Here is a 21,435-nt window from a genome sequence, read left to right as displayed (position 1 = left end):
GTCTGGACCGGAGCCCACTAGAATGTTTAGATGTCTGGACCGGAGCCCACTAGAATGTTTAGATGTCTGGACCGGAGCCCACTAGAATGTTTAGATGTCTGGACCGGAGCCCACTAGAATGTTTAGATGTCTGGACCGGAGCCCACTAGAATGTTTAGATGTCTGGACGGGAGCCCACTAGAATGTTTAGATGTCTGGACCGGAGCCCACTAGAATGTTTAGATGTCTGGACCGGAGCCCACTAGAATGTTTAGATGTCTGGACCGGAGCCCACTAGAATGTTTAGATGTCTGGACCGGAGCCCACTAGAATGTTTAGATGTCTGGACCGGAGCCCACTAGAATGTTTAGATGTCTGGACCGGAGCCCACTAGAATGTTTAGATGTCTGGACCGGAGCCCACTAGAATGTTTAGATGTCTGGACCGGAGCCCACTAGAATGTTTAGATGTCTGGACCGGAGCCCACTAGAATGTTTAGATGTCTGGACCGGAGCCCACTAGAATGTTTAGATGTCTGGACGGGAGCCCACTAGAATGTTTAGATGTCTGGACCGGAGCCCACTAGAATGTTTAGATGTCTGGACCGGAGCCCACTAGAATGTTTAGATGTCTGGACCGGAGCCCACTAGAATGTTTAGATGTCTGGACCGGAGCCCACTAGAATGTTTAGATGTCTGGACCGGAGCCCACTAGAATGTTTAGATGTCTGGACCGGAGCCCACTAGAATGTTTAGATGTCTGGACCGGAGCCCTCCCCCCCCCACACACACACATTCAGGTCAGTCTTTCAGCCCCAGTAAGTCTTGGCTGGTGTTCATATTATGGCAAGAACAGCTCAAATAAGCGAAGAGAAATGAGAGCCAGTTTCATCATAGTGCTTGGTTTTTGTGACTGCACTTAAAGAAACGTTCAGTTCGTGAACTTTTTTGGATTGACTGACCTTCATGTCTTTAAAGTAATGATCATAATGAACATTTCTTCAAGTGCAGTCACAAAAACCATCAAGCGCTATGATGAAACTGGCTTTCATGAGGACCGCTACAGGAAAGGAAGACCCAGAGTTACCTCTGCAGAGGATAAGTTCATTAGTTACCAGCCTCCACAATCCCCTGACCTCAACTTACTTGAGATGGTTTGGGATGAGTTGGACTGCAGAGTGAAGGAAAAGCAGCCAACAAGTTCTCAGCATATGTGAGAACTCCTTCAAGACTGTTGGAAAAGCATTCCAGGTGAAGCTGGTTGAGAGAATGCCAAGTGTGTGCAAAGCTGTCAAATGCAAAGGATGGCTACTTTGAAGAATATAAAATATAAAATACATTTTGATTTAACACTTTTTTTGGTGTGTGTTATGCTGCTGGCCATTTTAAAATGCACGGTTAGGCCATGATGTAAGCATCTTGGCAGGGAGTCCAGGGTGTGTGTGTACACGCGTGCTCTCTGAGGAGAGGAGTGTTTTGGAGAGTTGACAGACTGCAGTAGTGTCTGATTGCAGCTCTGTTGAAACGAGAACTTATGAAATGGCTTCTTTCTTCATGATGCAACAATAGCTTCTTAGCAACTCAACTACACTATATTAGGTTTTTGGTGCTATCCAGATTTCCATACTGTTTCTGGACCATTCCGGGGTATACGATATTACCGAATGTGCACACAAGGGATGCTATTTTGGCAACGGGGATCTTGATCCAGGAGGGGGTTGAATGTCTCTGCTGTGACCAAGAAGCTTGACATTAATATCTAGCCATTTAGCTAGCAAGTTAGCAAACCACATGCATAGCAGGAGCCCTTAGCTGGATATAATTTGACACGTCTTAGCTTTCTTATAGTAACACTTCGTAGTTATAAGCAGTTCTGTAGCATGCACACTGCCTCAAATGTATTTTTTTTTAAACGGTATTGTCAATTTTGAAATACCCCGGTGTATGGTTTAAACAGTATATTGCCCAAGCCTACACTATTTCATCACAGCTTCTTGGTAACTGACGAGTGAAGTCTGCATCAGTGTGGTTGTTTCTCCACTATGAATAAATTAGCAAAACACAACATGTATACAGTTGAAGTCGGAAGTTTACATACACCTTAGCTAAATACATTTAAACTCAGTTTTTGACAATTCCTGACATTTAATCCTAGTAAATATTCCCTGTTTTAGTTAGAATCACCACTTTATTTTAAGAATGTGAAATGTCAGAATAATAGTAGAGAATGATTTATTTCAGCTTTTATTTCTTTCATCACATTCCCAGTGGGTCAGAAGTCTACATACACAAGTCATATTTGGTAGCATTGCCTTTAAATTGTTGAACTTGGGTCAAACATTTCGGGTAGCCTTCCACAAGCTTCCCACAATAAATTGGGTGAATTTTGGCACATTCCTCCTGACAGAGCTGGTGTAACTGAGTCAGGTTTGTAGGCCTCCTTGCTCGCACACGCTTTTTCAGTTCTGCCCACAAATTATCTATGGGATTGAGGTCAGGGCGTTGTGATGGCCACTCCAATACCTTGATTTTGTTGTCCTTATTAAGCCATTTTGCCACAACTTTGGAAGTATGCTTGGGTTCATTGTCCATTTGGAAGACCCATTTGTGACCAAGCTTTAACTTCCTGACTGATGTCTTGAGATGTTGCATAAATAGATCCACATAATTTTCCTGCCTCATGATGCCATCTATTTTGTGAAGTGCACCAGTCCCTCTTGCAGAAAAGCACCCCCACAACATGATGCTGCCACCCCCGTGCTTCACGGTTGGGATGGTGTTCTTCGGCTTGCAAGTCCCCCCCTTTTCATTCCAAACATAACGATGGTCATTATTGCCAAACGGTTCTATTTTTGTTTTATCAGACTAGAGGACATTTCTCCTAAAAGTACGATCTTTGTCCCCATGTGCAGTTGTAAACCGTTGTCAGGTTTTTTTTATGGTGGTTTTGGAGCAGTGGCTTCTTCCTTGCTGAGCGGCCTTTCAGGTTATGTCGATTATAGGACTTGTTTTACTGTGAATGTAGATACTTTTGTACCTGTTTCCTCCAGCATCTTCACAAGGTCCTTTGCTGTTGTTCTGGGATTGATTTGCATTTTTCCCATCAAAGTACGTTCATCTCTAGGAGACAGAACCCGTCTCTTTCTTGAGCAGTATGACGGCTGCGTGAATCATGGTGTTTATACTTACGTACTATTGTTTGTACAGATGAAAGTGGTACCTTCAGGCATTTGGAAATTGCTCCCAAGGATGAACCAGACTTGTGGTCTACAATTTTCTTGGTTCTTGGTCAAGGTTAATGATGTGCCAATTGATTTTTATTGAATGTGACTTGTGGATGCCTTGTTCATCTTGCCTTGTCAGAGACTAATGTGAGCTTGTTTTGCCCTGTTTTTTAATTTTGTTTACACTTACATATTTTCTTTTAAATATTTTTTTTCTGACAAGGCAAGATGAACAAGGCATCCACAAGTCACATTCAATAAAAATCTAAAATCAAATTGATTATATTGTTATTTTCTCATCAATCTATACAATACTCCATAATGACAAAGTAAAAACAGGTAATTAGAAATGTTTGCAGATATTTTTTTATATATATATATATATATATATATTTTTTTTTATATATATATATTTTTTAAAATATATATAAAAAAAAATATCTGCAAACATTTCTAATTACCTGTTTTTACTTTGTCATTATGGAGTATTGTATAGATTGATGAGAAAATAACAATATAATCAATTTTAGAATAAGGCTGTAACGCAACAAAATGTGGACCAAGTCAAGGGATCAGAATACTTTCTGAATGTAGGAATGGGTCGTGACATGAGGGTGATTAATAACGCGTCTTCTGTGGGTGTGTTGCAGTCACCCATGGCTGCATAGTGTCTACAATCAAGCTGTTTCTACCGGATGGCATGGAGGCTCGACGACGATCAGAGTAAGTACTTAGTTACGTTGGGAATACTAGTGAGGAAAACAGACTGTATAATGCCCGGTGTCTGCCCATTCTGCCCAGATGTAAAATACATTTTACACCGTCAAATATGATTCTCCATGTACTGAATAGTTCAGTGGGGTCTTTCTGTAACATGTAACATTTATATCCAGAAAGTCATATTTCGTAACCTAATACATTTGATAATTTGCACCATCTCTGACAGACCAATTTTTCATAATTTACCTGTTGTGGTTGTCTGCTAAGTTCTTTCTTTGTTTCGGAAAAAGTCAAATGAACATGAAATTAACCGAATTACATGAAACAAAACAGATCAATTACAGAGTTAAATGGGGAAAAACCTTCTAAAATAATATGACACAAACTGAATTACATGGAGAAACATCTAAATTAACATGACACAAACTGAATTACATGGAGAAACATCTAAATTAATATGACACAAACTGAGTTACATGGAGAAACATTTAAATTAAACATGACCCAAACTGAATTACATGGAGAAACATCTAAATTAATATGACACAAACTGAGTTACATGGAGAAACATTTAAATTAAACATGACCCAAACTGAGTTACATGGGGGAAGAAACTGCCAATTTAACATGACAAGCTGGATTACATGTATAAAAAAATAACTGCCAATTGTGATGACTGGCTCGATTATGTAGCATAATTTGAAATTGTATTTTTTACATTGGATAAAAGTAGAGACTCGGAGCAAGAAAATGGTATCGTACACTGCAGTTAAGGAACAATGGGGAAAGAAATTCTGCCTTGATAGTTGATAAACTTGTAACCCCACTTTTGAGAAAATGGCCGTTGAATGTTTTGGTACCTACTGGAGAGCTTCTTTGTCTACACCCATTCAGCATCGTTCACACCCTCTTAAGCTTTTGCCCCACCCATCTCTTTAAGGATTCACATGTGAGGCTAAACGACCAAAGATTTCAAGACTAAAGGCTGGTTTATACTACGGGTGTGTTCATTCTGGAGTGCCAGTGTGTGCTCAGAGTGCACTCTGGGTGTTCGTAAACTCTGAGCGTTTTGCTCTCTGAGCTCTGGCCGAGGAGTAGGGTTGATCCGAGCGTTCTGACCTAACGGCACCCAAGCTAACTGGCTAACGTTTGCTAGCTACTTCCAGACAAATGAGGCAACAACTCACTCTGACCATTTTACTCGCTCAAGCAGAGCTTGTTAACTGTTTTTACATTGTCCGGAGGATTGGTGACTGCAACTGTGCTACTGGCAACAATTTGAATTACACTGGATAGTCTCCTCTCCTCTTAGTAGTAGTAGACTGGATGAGGTCTCCACTTATAGCCCATCTATAGCCCGTCAAGCTTCTGCTTTTCTTTACTCTGCAGCTTGTCAATGTGTTCGGAGAGGTCTCCTCTTATAGCCCATCTGTAGTACAGTAGACTGGATGAAGTCTCTTCTCCTCTTAGAGCCCATCTGTAGTACAGTAGACTGGATGAGGTCTCCTCTTAGAGCCCATCTGTAGTACAGTAGACTGGATGAGGTCTCCTCTTAGAGCCCATCTGTAGTACAGTAGACTGGATGAGGTCTCCTCTTAGAGCCCATCTGTAGTACAGTAGACTGGATGGAGGTCTCCTCTTAGAGCCCATCTGTAGTACAGTAGACTGGATGAGGTCTCCTCTTAGAGCCCATCTGTAGTACAGTAGACTGGATGAGGTCTCCTCTTAGAGCCCATCTGTAGTACAGTAGACTGGATGAGGTCTCCTCTTAGAGCCCATCTGTAGTACAGTAGACTGGATGAGGTCTCCTCTTAGAGCCCATCTGTAGTACAGTAGACTGGATGAGGTCTCCTCTTAGAGCCCATCTGTAGTACAGTAGACTGGATGAGGTCTCCTCTTAGAGCCCATCTGTAGTACAGTAGACTGGATGAGGTCTCCTCTTAGAGCCCATCTGTAGTACAGTAGACTGGATGAGGTCTCCTCTTAGAGCCCATCTGTAGTACAGTAGACTGGATGAGGTCTCCTCTTAGAGCCCATCTGTAGTACAGTAGACTGGATGAGGTCTCCTCTTAGAGCCCATCTGTAGTACAGTAGACTGGATGAGGTCTCCTCTTAGAGCCCATCTGTAGTACAGTAGACTGGATGAGGTCTCCTCTTAGAGCCCATCTGTAGTACAGTAGACTGGATGAGGTCTCCTCTTAGAGCCCATCTGTAGTACAGTAGACTGGATGAGGTCTCCTCTCCTCTTGCAGCCCATCTGTAGTACAGTAGACTGGATGAGGTCTCCTCTCCTCTTGCAGCCCATCTGTAGTACAGTAGACTGGATGAGGTCTCCTCTTAGAGCCCATCTGTAGTACAGTAGACTGGATGAGGTCTCCTCTCCTCTTGCAGCCCATCTGTAGTACAGTAGACTGGATGAGGTCTCCTCTCCTCTTGCAGCCCATCTGTAGTACAGTAGACTGGATGAGGTCTCCTCTCCTCTTAGAGCCCATCTGTAGTACAGTAGACTGGATGAGGTCTCCTCTTAGAGCCCATCTGTAGTACAGTAGACTGGATGAGGTCTCCTCTTAGAGCCCATCTGTAGTACAGTAGACTGGATGAGGTCTCCACTCCTCTTAGATCCCATCTGTAGTACAGTAGACTGTTTAAGGTTGTGTGTTTGTTTGCTTGTCTTTTACAAGGTGTGTGTGGTTATGGGACACATTACTTGCCCACAGAATGTTTCCCTTGGCAGACCAGACCCCCCCCCCCCTTTCTCACTCACCCTCTCCCCCTCTCTCCTGCTTTCCCTCACTCTCTCTCTCCTCGCTCTGTTTCGCTTGGCTCCATCACAGCAGAGGTCTGATTTTTGCCAACTGTAACCACATGGAAACAGGCCAGCCACTCAGACCATGCTTCAGACATCCTTCAGCAGCGGGTTATAGAGTAGAGAGTAATAACACCCATGCAGGACCGGAATCTATAAAGACCTTTATGACATGAGCCTCAGGAAAACCGTTGGCTGGCTGGCTGGTTGTCTGGCTGACTGACTGGCTGGTTGTCTGGCTGGCAGCAGTAAGAGGCCTGGCTGGCTGGCAGCAGTAAGAGGCCTGGCTGGCTGGCAGCAGTAAGAGGCCTGGCTGGCTGGCAGCAGTAAGAGGCCTGGCTGGCTGGCAGCAGTAAGAGGCCTGGCTGGCTGGCAGCAGTAAGAGGCCTGGCTGGCTGGCAGCAGTAAGAGGCCTGGCTGGCTGGCAGCAGTAAGAGGCCTGGCTGGCTGGCAGCAGTAAGAGGCCTGGCTGGCTGGCAGCAGTAAGAGGCCTGGCTGGCTGGCAGCAGTAAGAGGCCTGGCTGGCTGGCAGCAGTAAGAGGCCTGGCTGGCTGGCAGCAGTAAGAGGCCTGGCTGGCTGGCAGCAGTAAGAGGCCTGGCTGGCTGGCAGCAGTAAGAGGCCTGGCTGGCTGGCAGCAGTAAGAGGCCTGGCTGGCTGGCAGCAGTAAGAGGCCTGGCTGGCTTGGCAGCAGTAAGAGGCCTATCCCTCTCCCTCCCTCCATTGGGTCATACAACACTATTTTTAACCCTCAGGGAGTGTAGGGCCCTATGAAATCTGTTGTGGAGAATGCGGACGGAATCTCTGAATAAACAGACAATGAAACGGAATTAAACCAACTTAGTAGGAAATCAACAATGTATTGAACTAATTAGAAAAGTCATTAATTTGCCCCAGATTACCAAGTTATGGTGGTAAAAACTATTAAACTATCTCTTTCTACTTTAGCCATCCATTATTGGTGGACAGTTACAGTATATTAGTATTGTCTATGTGGTCAGTTAAGTGAAATGGGCACCACAAATATTTAACTATTTCCTATGGAATCTCAGGAAATTTACCTCTGCTTCATCACATCAACAAGAAGTGTCTGTAAAAACCATATTCTGCCAACTAGAAGCCATCCAAGAGGAATCCAGACTGGCCGAGGTAAAACAAAGAAAGAGCCACACTGTTGTTGCTATCAGGCCTGCCAAAACTGTCAATCATGTAGAAGAGTCTTAACTGCAATAAAGAAAGCAGAATATACAAAATAAATAATAACACAGAATAAAAATAACACTACATGAGAAAAAGGTCACTAGCGGACTGACACAACATATGGCGGCTTGTTACACAACGAGACTGAGAGACTTATCGTTGATACATTTTTAGAAACTATTCTCACAGTAATCGTATACTTTGCACACGAAACATCACCCGTTTTGAAGTAAGTAATCATGAATGTATTTAACGTTACGTGTGAATGCCTTCGTTCTGTGTTTATCTCTGTCGGAAACAGCCCTTAGGAAGGTTGTTGGCCTTTCAGCTGCACGCTTGTATGGCTCTGATTGTCCTGAAGGGGTCTTTCCTGTCTTCTACTGTTGTTCACTCTGGAAGATGCTCCTTGGAAGATAGCTAGCCAGCCGTGTTGACGGTTCCCATTGGTGTTGAGAGTAGTAGGATGGTCTCACCTAAATTCCCTTTTCTAGATATTTGACTTAGGACAACTAATCAGCCGTACCACTGATTGTCCGAGAGGGGAGTTTTCTTCTATATATGTGTGTGTATATTACACACACACACACCCGTTCAAAAGTTTGGGATCACTTAGAAATGTCCAGGTTTTTGATAGAAAAGCACAGTTTCTGTCCATTTTTTAAATAACGTCAAATTGGTCAGAAATACAGTGTAGACGTATATACTGAACAAAAATGTTGGTGTTGGTCCCATGTTTCATGAGTTGAAATAAGATGCCAGGCCCAGCCAGTCAGAATGAGTCTTTCCCCACAAAAGGGCTTTATTACAGACAAACACTCCTCAGATGATTATTTAATGATGGCGCCAGATGGGATGGCTGCAGTTTTACGGGCTCCTAACCAACTATGCTATTTTTTTTATTTTTTTTTCACGTGGTCTGTAACTTATTTTGTACATAATGTTGCTGCTACCGTCTCTTATGACCAAAAATAACTTCTGGACATCAGAACTCACCTTGAACTGGACATAGTTTTCTTCAATGAGTCCGACGTGTAGAATATACTGCTTGGTCAAGACAAGGGCCAAATCCCCGTCATCAGCATGAAGAAAAGACGGAGGAAAAGGGCGAGGAGGGCGGGGTGCCTTTACTCGCCGACAAGTAGGTAAACCACCACTACCCTCCATATTATTGGCCAACGTGCAATCATTGGAAAACAAACTGGACTATCTACGATTTATGACTATCTTAGCAACGGGACATTACCTGTAATATGTTTGACCGATACGTGGCTGAACGACACAGATAATATAGAGAACAGAAGCTGGCTAGCTTCTCCGTGCATTGGCAGGACAGAGCAGCTACGTCTGGTAAGACGGGGGGGGGGGGGGTCTTTGTCTAACTGCTGGTGCGTGATGTCTGTTAAAGATTATCTATGGAAGTCTCGAGGTATTGCTCGCCTTAGGTAGAATACCTCATGATAAGTTGTAGACCACGCTATCTACCAAGAGAGTTTTCATCTATATTATTCGGAACCATCTATGTACCACCACAAACCGATGCTGGCACTAAGACTGCACGCAACGTGCTGTATAAGGCCATAAGCAAACAAGAAAATGCTCATCCAGAAGTGGAGCTCCTAGTGGCCGGGGACTTTAATGCAGGAAAACTTAAATCCCTTTTACCTAATTTCTGCCAGCTTGTGCAACCAGAGGGGAAAAAAACTCGACCACCTTTACTCCACACACAGAGACGCATACAAAGCTCTCCCTCGCCCTCCGTTTGGCAAATATGACCATAATTCTATCCTCCTGATTCCTGCTTACAAGCAAAAGCTAAAGCAGTAAGTGGTTAGATGACGTGGATGCTACGCTACAGGACTGTTTTGCTAGCACAGACTGGAATATGTTCTGGGATTCAGCCAATGGCATTGAGGAGTATACCACCTCAGTCACCGGCTTCATCAATAAGTGCATTGACGTTGTCGTCCCCACAGTGACCGTACGTACATTTCCCAACCAGAAGCCATGGATTACAGGCAACGTCCGCGCTGCGCTAAAGGCTAGAGCTGCTGCTTTCTACGAGCGGGACACTAATCCGGACGTGTGTAAGAAATCGCGCTATGCCCTCAGACGAACCATCAAACTGGTGATGCGTCAATACAGGACTAAGACTGAATCCTACTACACCGGCTCTAATGCTCATCAGATGTGGCAGGGCTTGAAAAATATTACCAACTGCAAAGGGAAACAAACCCGCTAGCTGCCCAATAACGCGAGCCTACCAGATGAGCTAAATGCTATTTTTTTATGCTTGCTTCGAGGCAAGCAACACTGAAGCATACATGAGAGCACCAGCTGTTCCGGATGACTGTGATCCTTACATGAGCAAGACCTTTTAACCGGGCAATGTTCACAAAGCCACCGGGGACAGACGGAATACCAGGATGTGTACTCAAAGCATGCACGGACCAACTGGCAAGTGTCTGCGCTGACCTTTTCAACCTCTCCCTGACTGAATCTGTAATACCAGCACTATCGGTCAAAAGTTTTAGAACACCTCATTCAAGTGTTTTTCTTTATTCTTACTCTTTTCAACATTGTATAATAGTGAAGACATCAAAACTATTAATAACACATATGGAACCTTGTAGTAACCAAAAGAAGTAACAATTATATTTGAGATTCTTCAAATAGCCACCCTTTGCCTTGGTGACAGCTTTGCACACTCTTGGCATTCTCTCAACCAGCTTCATGACGTAGTCATCTGGTATGCATTTCAATTAACAGGTGTGCCTTAAAAGTTAATTTGTGGAATTTCTTTCCTCATTTCTTTGGCTCAATCAGTTGTGACAAGGTAGGGGGGTGGGAGTATACAGAAGATAGCCCTATTTGGTAAATAATATGGCAAGAACAGTTCAAATAAGTGAAGAGTAAAGACATTTGGGCGGCAGGTAGCCTAGTGGTTAGAGCATTGGACTAGTAACCGAACGGTTGCAAGATCGAATCCCCGAGCTGACAATGTAAAAATCTGTCTTTCTGCCCCTGAAGAAGGCAGTTAACCCACTGTTCCTAGGCCATCATTGAAAATAAGAATTTGTTCTTAACTGGCTGGCTGGCAGCAGTAAGAGGCCTGGCTGGCTGGCTGGCTTAACTGTCTTGCCTAGTTAAATAAAGATAACATAACTTTAAGACGTGAAGGTCAGTCAATACAGAACATTTCAAGAACTTTGAAAGTTTATTCAAGTGCAGTCGCATAAACCGCGCTATGATGAAACTGTCTCATGAAACTGTCTCCCACAGGAAAGGAAGACCCATAGTTACCTCTGCTGCAGAGGATAAGTTCAATAGAGTTACCAGCTTCAGAAATTGCAGCCCAAATGAGTGCTTCACAGAGTTCATGTAACAGACATCAACTGTTTCAGAGGAGACTGCGTGAATCAGGCCTTCATGGTCGAATTGCTGCAAAGAAACCACTACTAAAGGACAGCAATAAGAAGAGACTTGCTTGGACCAAGAAATGCGAGCGATGGACATTAGACCGGTGGAAATTTGTCCTTTTGGTCTGGAGTCCAAATTGATGATTTTCATCTTTGTGAGACTCGGTGTGGGTGAACGGATATCAGAATGTATTTCCCACTGTGAAGCATGGAGGAGAAGGTGTTATGGTGTGGAGGTGCTTTGCTGTGACTCTGTCAGTCATTTATTTTGAATTCAAGGCACACTTAACCAGCATGGCTACCACAACATTCTCCAGCGATACGCCATCCGGTTTGGGCTTAGTGGGACTGTCATTTGTTTTTCAACAGGACAATGACCCAACACCGCTCCAGGCTGTGTAAGGGCTATTTTTACTAAGAAGGAGCGTGATGGAGTGCTGCATCAGATGACCTGATCTCCACAATCCCCCACCTCAACCAGCTTGAGATGGTTTGGGATGAGTCGGACTGCAGAGTGAAGGAAAAGCAGCCAACAAGTTCTCAGCATATGTGGGAACTCCTTCAAGACTGTTGGAATTCCTGGCGAAGCTGGTTGAGAGAATGTAAAGGGTGGCTGTTTGAAGAATCTCAAATATAAAATATATTTTGATTTGTTTTACACTTTTTTGGTTACATGATTCCATATGTGTTATTTAATAGTTTTGATGTCTTCACTATTAATCTTCAATGTGGAAACAGTAAAAATAAAGAAAAAGCCTTGAATGAGTAGGTGTTCTAAAGCCTTTGGCCGGTAGTGTACGTGTTTCAAACAGACCACCGTGGTCCCTGTGCGCAAGAAGGTAACCTGCCAAAATAATTTCTGCCCTGTAGCACTCACGTCATGAAGTGCTTTGAAAGGCCAGGTCATGGCCCACATCAACACCATCATGCCGGAAACCCTGAACCCACTCCAATTCGCATACCACCCCAACAGATCCACAGATTACGCAATCTCAATCGCACTCCGCACTGCCCTTTCCGACCTGGACAAAAGGAACAACTACGTGAGCATGCTGTTAATTGACTACAGCTCAGCATTCAACACCACAGTACCCACAAAGCTCATCACTCCGCTAAGGACCCTGGGACTGAACACCTCACTCTGCAAATTGAGGGCCGAACAGGCCCCTATTAACATCGACTGGGCTGAAGTGGAGCGGGTCGAGAGTTTCAAGTTCCTTGGTGTCCATATCACCAACAAACTATCATTGTCCAAACACACCAAGACAGTTGTGAAGAGGGCACAACAAAACCTATTCCCCCACAGGATTTGGCATGGGTCCCCAGATCCTCAAAGTTCTTCAGCTGCACCATCGAGAGCATCCTGACTGCTTGCATCACTGCCTGGTACTGCAACTGCTCGGGCTCCGACTGCAAGGCACTACAGAGGGTAGTGTGTACGGCCCAGTACATCACTGGGGCCAAGCTTCTTGACATCCGGGACAACTATGCCAGGCGGTGTCAGAGGAAGGTCCATAAAATTGTCGGAGACTCCAGTCACCCAAGTCATACAATGTTTTCTCTGCTACCGCATGGCAAGCGGTACCAGAGCGCCAAGTCTAGGACCAAAAGGCTCCTTAACAGCGTATACCCCCAAGCCATAAGACTGTCAAACAATTCATTAAATGGCCACCTATTTACATTTGTTTTTACACTGCTGCTACTCGCTGTTTATAATGAATGGATAGAGGACCAGAGCTGTTTTGCTACCTGTGTTTATTATTTATTATCTATGCATCACACGTCACTTAACAAATTCCCTCGACTAACTTGTACCCCGCACATTGACTCTGTACCGGAACCCCCTGTATATACAGTTGAAGTCGGAAGTTTACATACACCTCAGCCAAATACATTTAAACTCAGTTTTTCACAATTCCTGACATTTAATCCTAGTAAAAGTTTCCTGTCTTTGGTCAGTTAGGATCACCACTTTATTTTAAGAATGTGAAATATCAGAATAATAGTAGAGAGAATGATTTATTTCTTTCATCACATTCCCAGTGGGTCAGAAGTGTACATACACTCCAATTAGTATTTGGTAGCATTGCCTTCAAATTGTTTAACTTGGGTCAAATGTTTCGTGTAGCCTTCCACAAGCTTCCCACAATAAGTTGGGTGAATTTTGGCCCATTCCTCCTGACAGAGCTGGTGTAACTGAGTCAGGTTTGTAGGGCTCCTTGATCACACACGCTTTTTCAGTTCTGCCCACACATTTTCTATAAGATTGAGGTCAGGGCTTTGGGATAGCCACGCCAATACCTTGACTTTGTTGTCCTTAATTAAGCTAGTTTGGCACAACTTTGGAAGTATGCTTGGGGTCATTGTCATTTGGAAGACCCATTTGCATCCAAGCTTTAACTTCCTGAATGATGTTGCTTCAATATGTACATTTATTTTCCTGCCTCATGATGCCATCTATTTTGCACCAGTCCCTCCTGCAGCAAAGCACCCCCACAACATGATGCTGCCACCCCCATGCTTCACGGTTGAGATGGTGTTCTTTGGCTTGCAAGCATCCCCCTTTTTCCTCCAAACATAACGATGGTCATTATGGCCAAACAGTAATATTTTTGTTTCATCAGACCAGAGGAAATTTCTCCAAAAAGTACGGTCTTTGTCCCCATGTGCAGTTGCAAACTGTAGTCTGGCTTTTTTATGTCGGTTTTGGAGCAGTGGCTTCTTCCTTGCTGAGCGGCCTTTCAGGTTATGTCGGTATAGGACTCGTTTTACTGTGGATGTAGATACTTTTGTACCTGTTTCCTCCAGCATCTTCACAAGGTCCTTTGCTGTTGTTCTGGGATTGATTTGCGCTTTTCGCACCAAAGTACGTTCATCTCTAGGAGACAGAACGCGTCTCCTTCCTGAGCGGTATGATGGCTGCGTGGTCCCATGGTGTTTATACTTGCGTACTATTGTTTGTACAGATGAACGTGGTACCTTCAGACGTTTGGAAATTGCTCCCAATGATGAACCAGACTTATCTGCAATTTAGTTTCTGATATCTTGGCTGATTTTCCCATGATGTCAAGCAAAGAGGCACTGAGTTTGAAGGTAGGCTTTGAAATACATCCACAGGTACACCTCCAATTGACTCAAATTATGTCAGTTAGCCTATCAGAAGCTTCTAAAGCCATGACATCATTTTCTGTAATTTTCCAAGCTGTTTAAAGGCACAGTCAACTTAGTGTATGTAAACTTGTGAACCACTGGAATTGCGATACCGTGAAATAATCTGTAAACAATTGCTGGAAAAATTACTTATGTCATGCACAAAGTAGATGTCCTAACTGACTTGCCAAAACTAGTTTGTTAACAAGAAATTTGTGAAGTGATTGAAAAACAAGTTTTAATGACTCCAACCTATGTGTATGTAAACTTCTGACTTCAACTGTGGACTCGTGATTATGTAATTTTGTTACTTTTGGCAATTTTTTTATTTTAGTATATCTAATCAATATTTTTTAAACTATTTCGTGAATTGCATTGTTGGTTAAGGGCTTGTAAGTAAGCGTTTCACAGTAAGGTCTACACCTGTTGTATTCGGCGCATGTGACCAAAATTTGATTTGAAGATTTGATTTGATCCCACAGGTGATAAGGCCGGATGTGGAGGTTCTGGTCTGGCGTGGTCTGCGGTTGTGAGGCCGGTTGGACGTACTGCCAAATTCTCAAAAACGACAATTGAGGCAGCTTATGGTAGAGAAATGAACATTCAATGCTCTGGTGGACATTCCTGCAGTCAGCATGCCAATTGCATGTTCCCTAAATTTGAGACTTCTGTGACAACTGCAAATTTGAGTGGCCTTTTATTGTCCGCAGCACAAGGTTCACCTGTGTAATGATCATCACTTTCTTCATATGCCAGACCAATCAGATGGATGGATTATTTTTGCAAAGGAGAAATGCTCACTAACAGGGATGTAAAATGTATGCACTAAATTTAAGAGAAATACCCTTTTTGTGCATTTCTGGGATCTTTTTATTTCTGCTCATGAAACATGGGACCAACACTTGTTGCGTTTTTAATATTTTAGTTCAGTGTTGAATAGCCATTCAGACACAGACTCTTATGTTAAATGTTGAATTACTGTTGTATGTTATAAACTGTTGAATGAGCTTTATCCTCCTTCTGAACTCTGATCTCTGTCCTCTCCACAGTGTCATCCAAGCACCTTTACCACTTCCTGTTGATAAGGTAGGCGGATTCGTCTGTCCATGTCCGTCTGCCTGTCCGTCTGGTGGCAGGTGTGTGTGTGTGTGTGTGTGTGAGATGTGCATCACACCTTGTCTGCACGTCATCAGACGTATCTTTGTTGTTGTTGAAACGCTGAAACCTGAACTACAGACCTCTGTTTAAATCTGACAGTCGCTCTGGATAAGAGCGTCTGCTAAATGACTTAAATGTAAATGTAAATGTAAATACTTTTATTTTGGATACTACGGCTCTGTTGGGCTAAATTGCTGTGAGCGTTACTGTCTGTCCTGGGTTCCTGCTAGTTTCCACATAGGGGGAGAGACACGAAAGCCCAGCTAGCCTAGCTGGCTCGGAGGTCTCAAATGGAGGTCACTATTGAATGATGGAGAGACACGAAAGCCCAGCTAGCCTAGCTGGATCGGAGGTCTCAAATGGAGGTCACTATTGAACGATGGAGAGACACGAAAGCCCAGCTATCCTAGCTGGCTCGGAGGTCTCAAATGGAGGTCACTATTGAATGATGGAGAGACACGAAAGCCCAGCTAGCCTAGCTGGATCGGAGGTCTCAAATGGAGGTCACTATTGAACGATGGAGAGACACGAAAGCCCAGCTAGCCTAGCTGGATCGGAGGTCTCAAATGGAGGTCACTATTGAACGATGGAGAGACACGAAAGCCCAGCTATCCTAGCTGGCTCGGAGGTCTCAAATGGAGGTCACTATTGAATGATGGAGAGACACGAAAGCCCAGCTAGCCTAGCTGGATCGGAGGTCTCAAATGGAGGTCACTATTGAACGATGGAGAGACACGAAAGCCCAGCTATCCTAGCTGGCTCGGAGGTCTCAAATGGAGGTCACTATTGAATGATGGAGAGACACGAAAGCCCAGCTAGCCTAGCTGGCTCGGAGGTCTCAAATGGAGGTCACTATTGAACGATGGAGAGACACGAAAGCCCAGCTAGCCTAGCTGGATCGGAGGTCTCAAATGGAGGTCACTATTGAACGATGGAGAGACGTGAAAGCCCAGCTAGCCTAGCTGGATCGGAGGTCTCAAATGGAGGACGCTATTGAACGTTTCCAGCGCTGCAGGAGCTGTGTTTACTTTGCTTTGTTCAACATCACCAGCTGTCATCATAGACAGCTCTATGGTGTAAAACATCTCGCTTCCCAAGGCAAAAACACTGAGCTACCCAGGAGCACGAGTACAGGACATCACAAGGCTGCTTCCGACTGTTCTACCACAGATGCTGTTCTACCACAAATTGACAACAGACATTTTTAGCACGCTTATAGGGAAAGGACACTCAATAAGCACAGCACTTAAACAAATGACTGATTGGCTGAGAGAGATTGTTGATAAAATGGTTGTGGGGGCTGTCTTGTAAGATTTCAGTGCGGCTTTTGACATTGTCGGTCATAGACTGCTATTGGAAGGACGTAAGTGTTATGGCTTTACACCCCCTGCTATAATGTGGATAAAGAGTTACCTGTCTAACAGAACACAGAGGGTGTTCTTTAATGGAAGCCGCTCCAACATTTTTTTATTTTTTTTATTTCACCTTTATTTAACCAGGTAGGCCAGTTGAGAACAAGTTCTCTTTTACAATTGCGACCTGGCCAAGATAAAGCAAAGCAGTTCGACACATACAACAACACAGAGTTACACATGGAGTAAAACAAACATATAGTCAATAATACAGCAGAAAAATAAGTCTATATACAATGTGAGCAAATGAGGTGAGATAAGGGATGTAAAGGCAAAAATAGGCCATGGTGGCGAAGTAAATACAATATAGCAACATAATCCAGGTAGAATCAGGAATTCCCCAGGGCAGCTGTCTAGGCCCCTTAATTTTTACTAATGACATGCCACTGGCTTTGAGGAAAGCGTGTCTATGTATGTGGATGACTCAACACTATACACGTCAGCTACTACAGCAAATAAAATGACTGCAACACTTAACAAAGAGCTGCAGTTAGTTTCAGAATGGCTGGCAGTGAATAAATTAGTGATAAATAATTCACTAAACCCTAAACCTCAACTAAATCTTGTGGAAATTGAGCAAGTTGAGGTGATTTAAACTGCTTGGAGTAACCCTGGATTGTAAATTGTCATGGTCAAAACATATTGATACAACAGTAGCTAAGATGGGGAGAAGTCTGTCCATAATAAAGCGCTGCTCTACCTTCTTAACAGCACTATCAACAAGGCAGGATCTACAGACCCTATTTTTGTTGCACCTGGTCTAATGTTCAGTCGTGTGGTCAGGTGCTACAAAGAGGAACTTTAGGAAAATTGCAATTGGCTCAGAACAGGGTAGCACGGCTGGCCCTTGGATGTACCCAGAGAGCAAACATTAATATGCATGTCGATCTCTCCTGGCTCAAAGTGGAGGAGAGATTGACTTCATCACTACTTGTATTTGTGAGAGGTTTTGATTTGTTGAAAGCACAGAGCTGTCTGTTGAAATGACTAGCACACAGCTCAGACACCCATGCATACCCCAAAAGACATGCCACCAGAGGTCTCTTCACAGTCCCCAAGTCCAGAACAGACTATGGCAGACGCACAGTGCTACATAGAGCCATGACTACATGGAACTCTATTCCACATCAGGTGACTGATGCAAACAGTAGAATCAGATTATATTAAAAAAAAAAATATATATATATATATATATATATATATACATACACCTTATGGAACAGCGGGGACTGTGAAGCAACACATAGACACAGACGCATTCATACACACACACGATAACATAGGCACTATACATACACACACGTACACATGGATTTTTTGTTGTAGATATGTGGTAGTTGCGTATGGGCCTGAGGGCACACACTCGGTGTGTTGTGAAATCTGTTCTGAATATATTGTAATGTTTTTAAAATTGTTTAATGCCTTAATTTTGCCGGACCCCAGGAAGAGTAGCTGCTGCCTTGGCAGGAACTAATGGGGATCCATAATAAACCCCAAGAAGAGTAGCTGCTGCCTTGGCAGGAACTAATGGGGATCCATAATAAACCCCAGGAAGAGTAGCTGCTGCCTTGACAGGAACAAATGGGGATCCATAATAAACCCCAGGAAGAGTAGCTGCTGCCTTGGCAGGAACTAATGGGGATCCATAATAAACCCCCGGAAGAGTAGCTGCTGTCTTGTTAGGAACTAATGGGGATCCATAATAAACCCCAGGAAGAGTAGCTGCTGCCTTGGCAGGAACTAATGGAGATCCTTAACAAACCCCAGGAAGAGTAGCTGCTGCCTTGGCAGGAACTAATGGGGATCCATGATAAACCCCAGGAAGAGGAGCTGCTGCCTTGACAGGAACAAATGGGGATCCATAATAAATACAAGTCTCCATTCTCTCGTCATTGTGTGCTTGTAAACAAGCACCACATGACTGCGGACTACCGCTGAGTTTCTTAATGAAAAACAGGTGAAATGAAGAACGCAGTCTAATATCCTAACGTGTTGCACAAAATTCAAAGAAATTGTTTTGACAGTATTGAAAAACCATCCTGTGGCTATTTCCAAATACCCCGGTATACTGCCCAAACTTGCTCTATACATACACGGTATACTGCCCTGCTCTATACATACACGGTATACTGCCCTGCTCTATACATACATCAAGGCACATATTGGCTCGAACAGTGACATCCAGCTAGTCAGGAAAATTCTCAGGACCCTACTTATTTATCATAATAAATCAAATTTAATTTGGTATTATTTCACTCTGAGTAGGTTGTGAGCATGTCGTGAACTCGCTGCCCTTTCCAGTTGATGAGCCTAGGTAGTAGGCTGCCTGATAAGGTGTTCAGTGTGTGCATAGACCCAGTGTTCCTGTCTAACCTGATGTCCTGGCGTGTGTCTCTTCTCCTCCTGCAGGTTGCGGCCAACACCCCCATCATGTACTCTCAGGAACTCTTCCAGCTCTCCCAGTATCTGCAGGTATGTAAGGAACAACAGTGACACCTACTGGCCACACACTGCTACTGCATGGCACTGTGCTCTTTATGTCTACTTTACTTTTTGGAAGATTTGAACTGTTTGTTCTTGTGATCAGCTCTGTCTTATGCTGACTGACCCTACATATTATTATGCTGACTGGACCCTACGTATTATTATACTGACTGGGGACCCTCTACGTATTATTATACTGACTGGACCCTACGTATTATTATACTGACTGGACCCTACGTATTATTATACTGACTGGACCCCCTACGTATTATTATACTGACTGGACCCTACGTATTATTATACTGACTGGGGACCCCCTACGTATTATTATACTGACTGGACCCTACGTATTATTATACTGACTGGACCCTACGTATTATTATACTGACTGGACCCTACGTATTATTATACTGACTGGACCCCCTACGTATTATTATACTGACTGGACCCTACGTATTATTATACTGACTGGACCCTACGTATTATTATACTGACTGGACCCTACGTATTATTATACTGACTGGACCCTACGTATTATTATACTGACTGGGGACCCCCTACGTATTATTATACTGACTGGGGACCCCCTACGTATTATTATACTGACTGGACCCTACGTATTATTATACTGACTGGGGACCCCCTACGTATTATTATACTGACTGGGGACCCCCTACGTATTATTATACTGACTGGGGACCCCCTACGTATTATTATACTGACTGGGGACCCCCTACGTATTATTATACTGACTGGACCCTACGTATTATTATACTGACTGGACCCTACGTATTATTATACTGACTGGACCCCCTACGTATTATTATACTGACTGGACCCTACGTATTATTATACTGACTGGACCCTACGTATTATTATACTGACTGGACCCTACGTATTATTATACTGACTGGGGACCCCCTACGTATTATTATACTGACTGGACCCTACGTATTATTATACTGACTGGGGACCCCCTACGTATTATTATACTGACTGGACCCTACGTATTATTATACTGACTGGGGACTCCCTACGTATTATTATACTGACTGGGGACTCCCTACGTATTATTATACTGACTGGACCCTACGTATTATTATACTGACTGGACCCTACGTATTATTATACTGACTGGGGACCCCCTACGTATTATTATACTGACTGGACCCTACGTATTATTATACTGACTGGGGACTCCCTACGTATTATTATACTGACTGGGGACTCCCTACGTATTATTATACTGACTGGGGACTCCCTACGTATTATTATACTGACTGGGGACTCCCTACGTATTATTATACTGACTGGACCCTACGTATTATTATACTGACTGGACCCTACGTATTATTATACTGACTGGACCCCCTACGTATTATTATACTGACTGGACCCTACGTATTATTATACTGACTGGACCCTACGTATTATTATACTGACTGGACCCTACGTATTATTATACTGACTGGGGACCCCCTACGTATTATTATACTGACGGGACCCCCTACGTATTATTATACTGACTGGGGAACCCCTACGTATTATTATACTGACTGGGGACCCCCTACGTATTATTATACTGACTGGACACTACGTATTATTATACTGACTGGACACTACGTATTATTATACTGACTGGACCCTACGTATTATTATACTGACTGGACCCTACGTATTATTATACTGACTGGACCCTACGTATTATTATGCTGACTGGACCCTACGTATTATTATACTGACTGGACCCTACGTATTATTATGCTGACTGGACCCTACGTATTATTATACTGACTGGACACTACGTATTATTATACTGACTGGACCCTACGTATTATTATACTGACTGGACCCTACGTATTATTATGCTGACTGGACCCTACGTATTA

The 21,435-nt window shown here is 43.5% G+C and overlaps 1 protein-coding gene across 9 annotated transcripts in view; it reads left to right on the top strand.

Annotated features, from left to right (window-relative positions):
* The window catches only part of LOC139552663 (sarcolemmal membrane-associated protein-like), a 115,356-nt gene that overhangs the window by 13,823 nt on the left and 80,098 nt on the right, over positions 1 to 21,435 (top strand). For 8 of the 9 annotated variants that reach the window (XM_071364668.1, XM_071364650.1, XM_071364620.1 and 5 more), the window contains exons 3-5: positions 3,853 to 3,925; positions 15,542 to 15,578; positions 19,472 to 19,534. In XM_071364668.1, coding sequence (XP_071220769.1) covers positions 3,853 to 3,925; positions 15,542 to 15,578; positions 19,472 to 19,534 — 173 coding nt within the window. Of the gene's footprint in view, positions 1 to 3,852; positions 3,926 to 14,980; positions 15,080 to 15,541; positions 15,579 to 19,471; positions 19,535 to 21,435 lie in introns of those variants that run through there. The other variant, XM_071364677.1, reaches the window with a different exon arrangement.

The sequence above is a fragment of the Salvelinus alpinus genome, chromosome 2, assembly GCF_045679555.1.
Source record: "Salvelinus alpinus chromosome 2, SLU_Salpinus.1, whole genome shotgun sequence".
In the NCBI taxonomy this organism is placed as follows: Eukaryota; Metazoa; Chordata; class Actinopteri; order Salmoniformes; family Salmonidae; genus Salvelinus; species Salvelinus alpinus.
The sequence above is the reverse complement of the archived record's forward strand: the minus strand, read 5'-3'. Positions and strand labels throughout refer to the sequence as shown.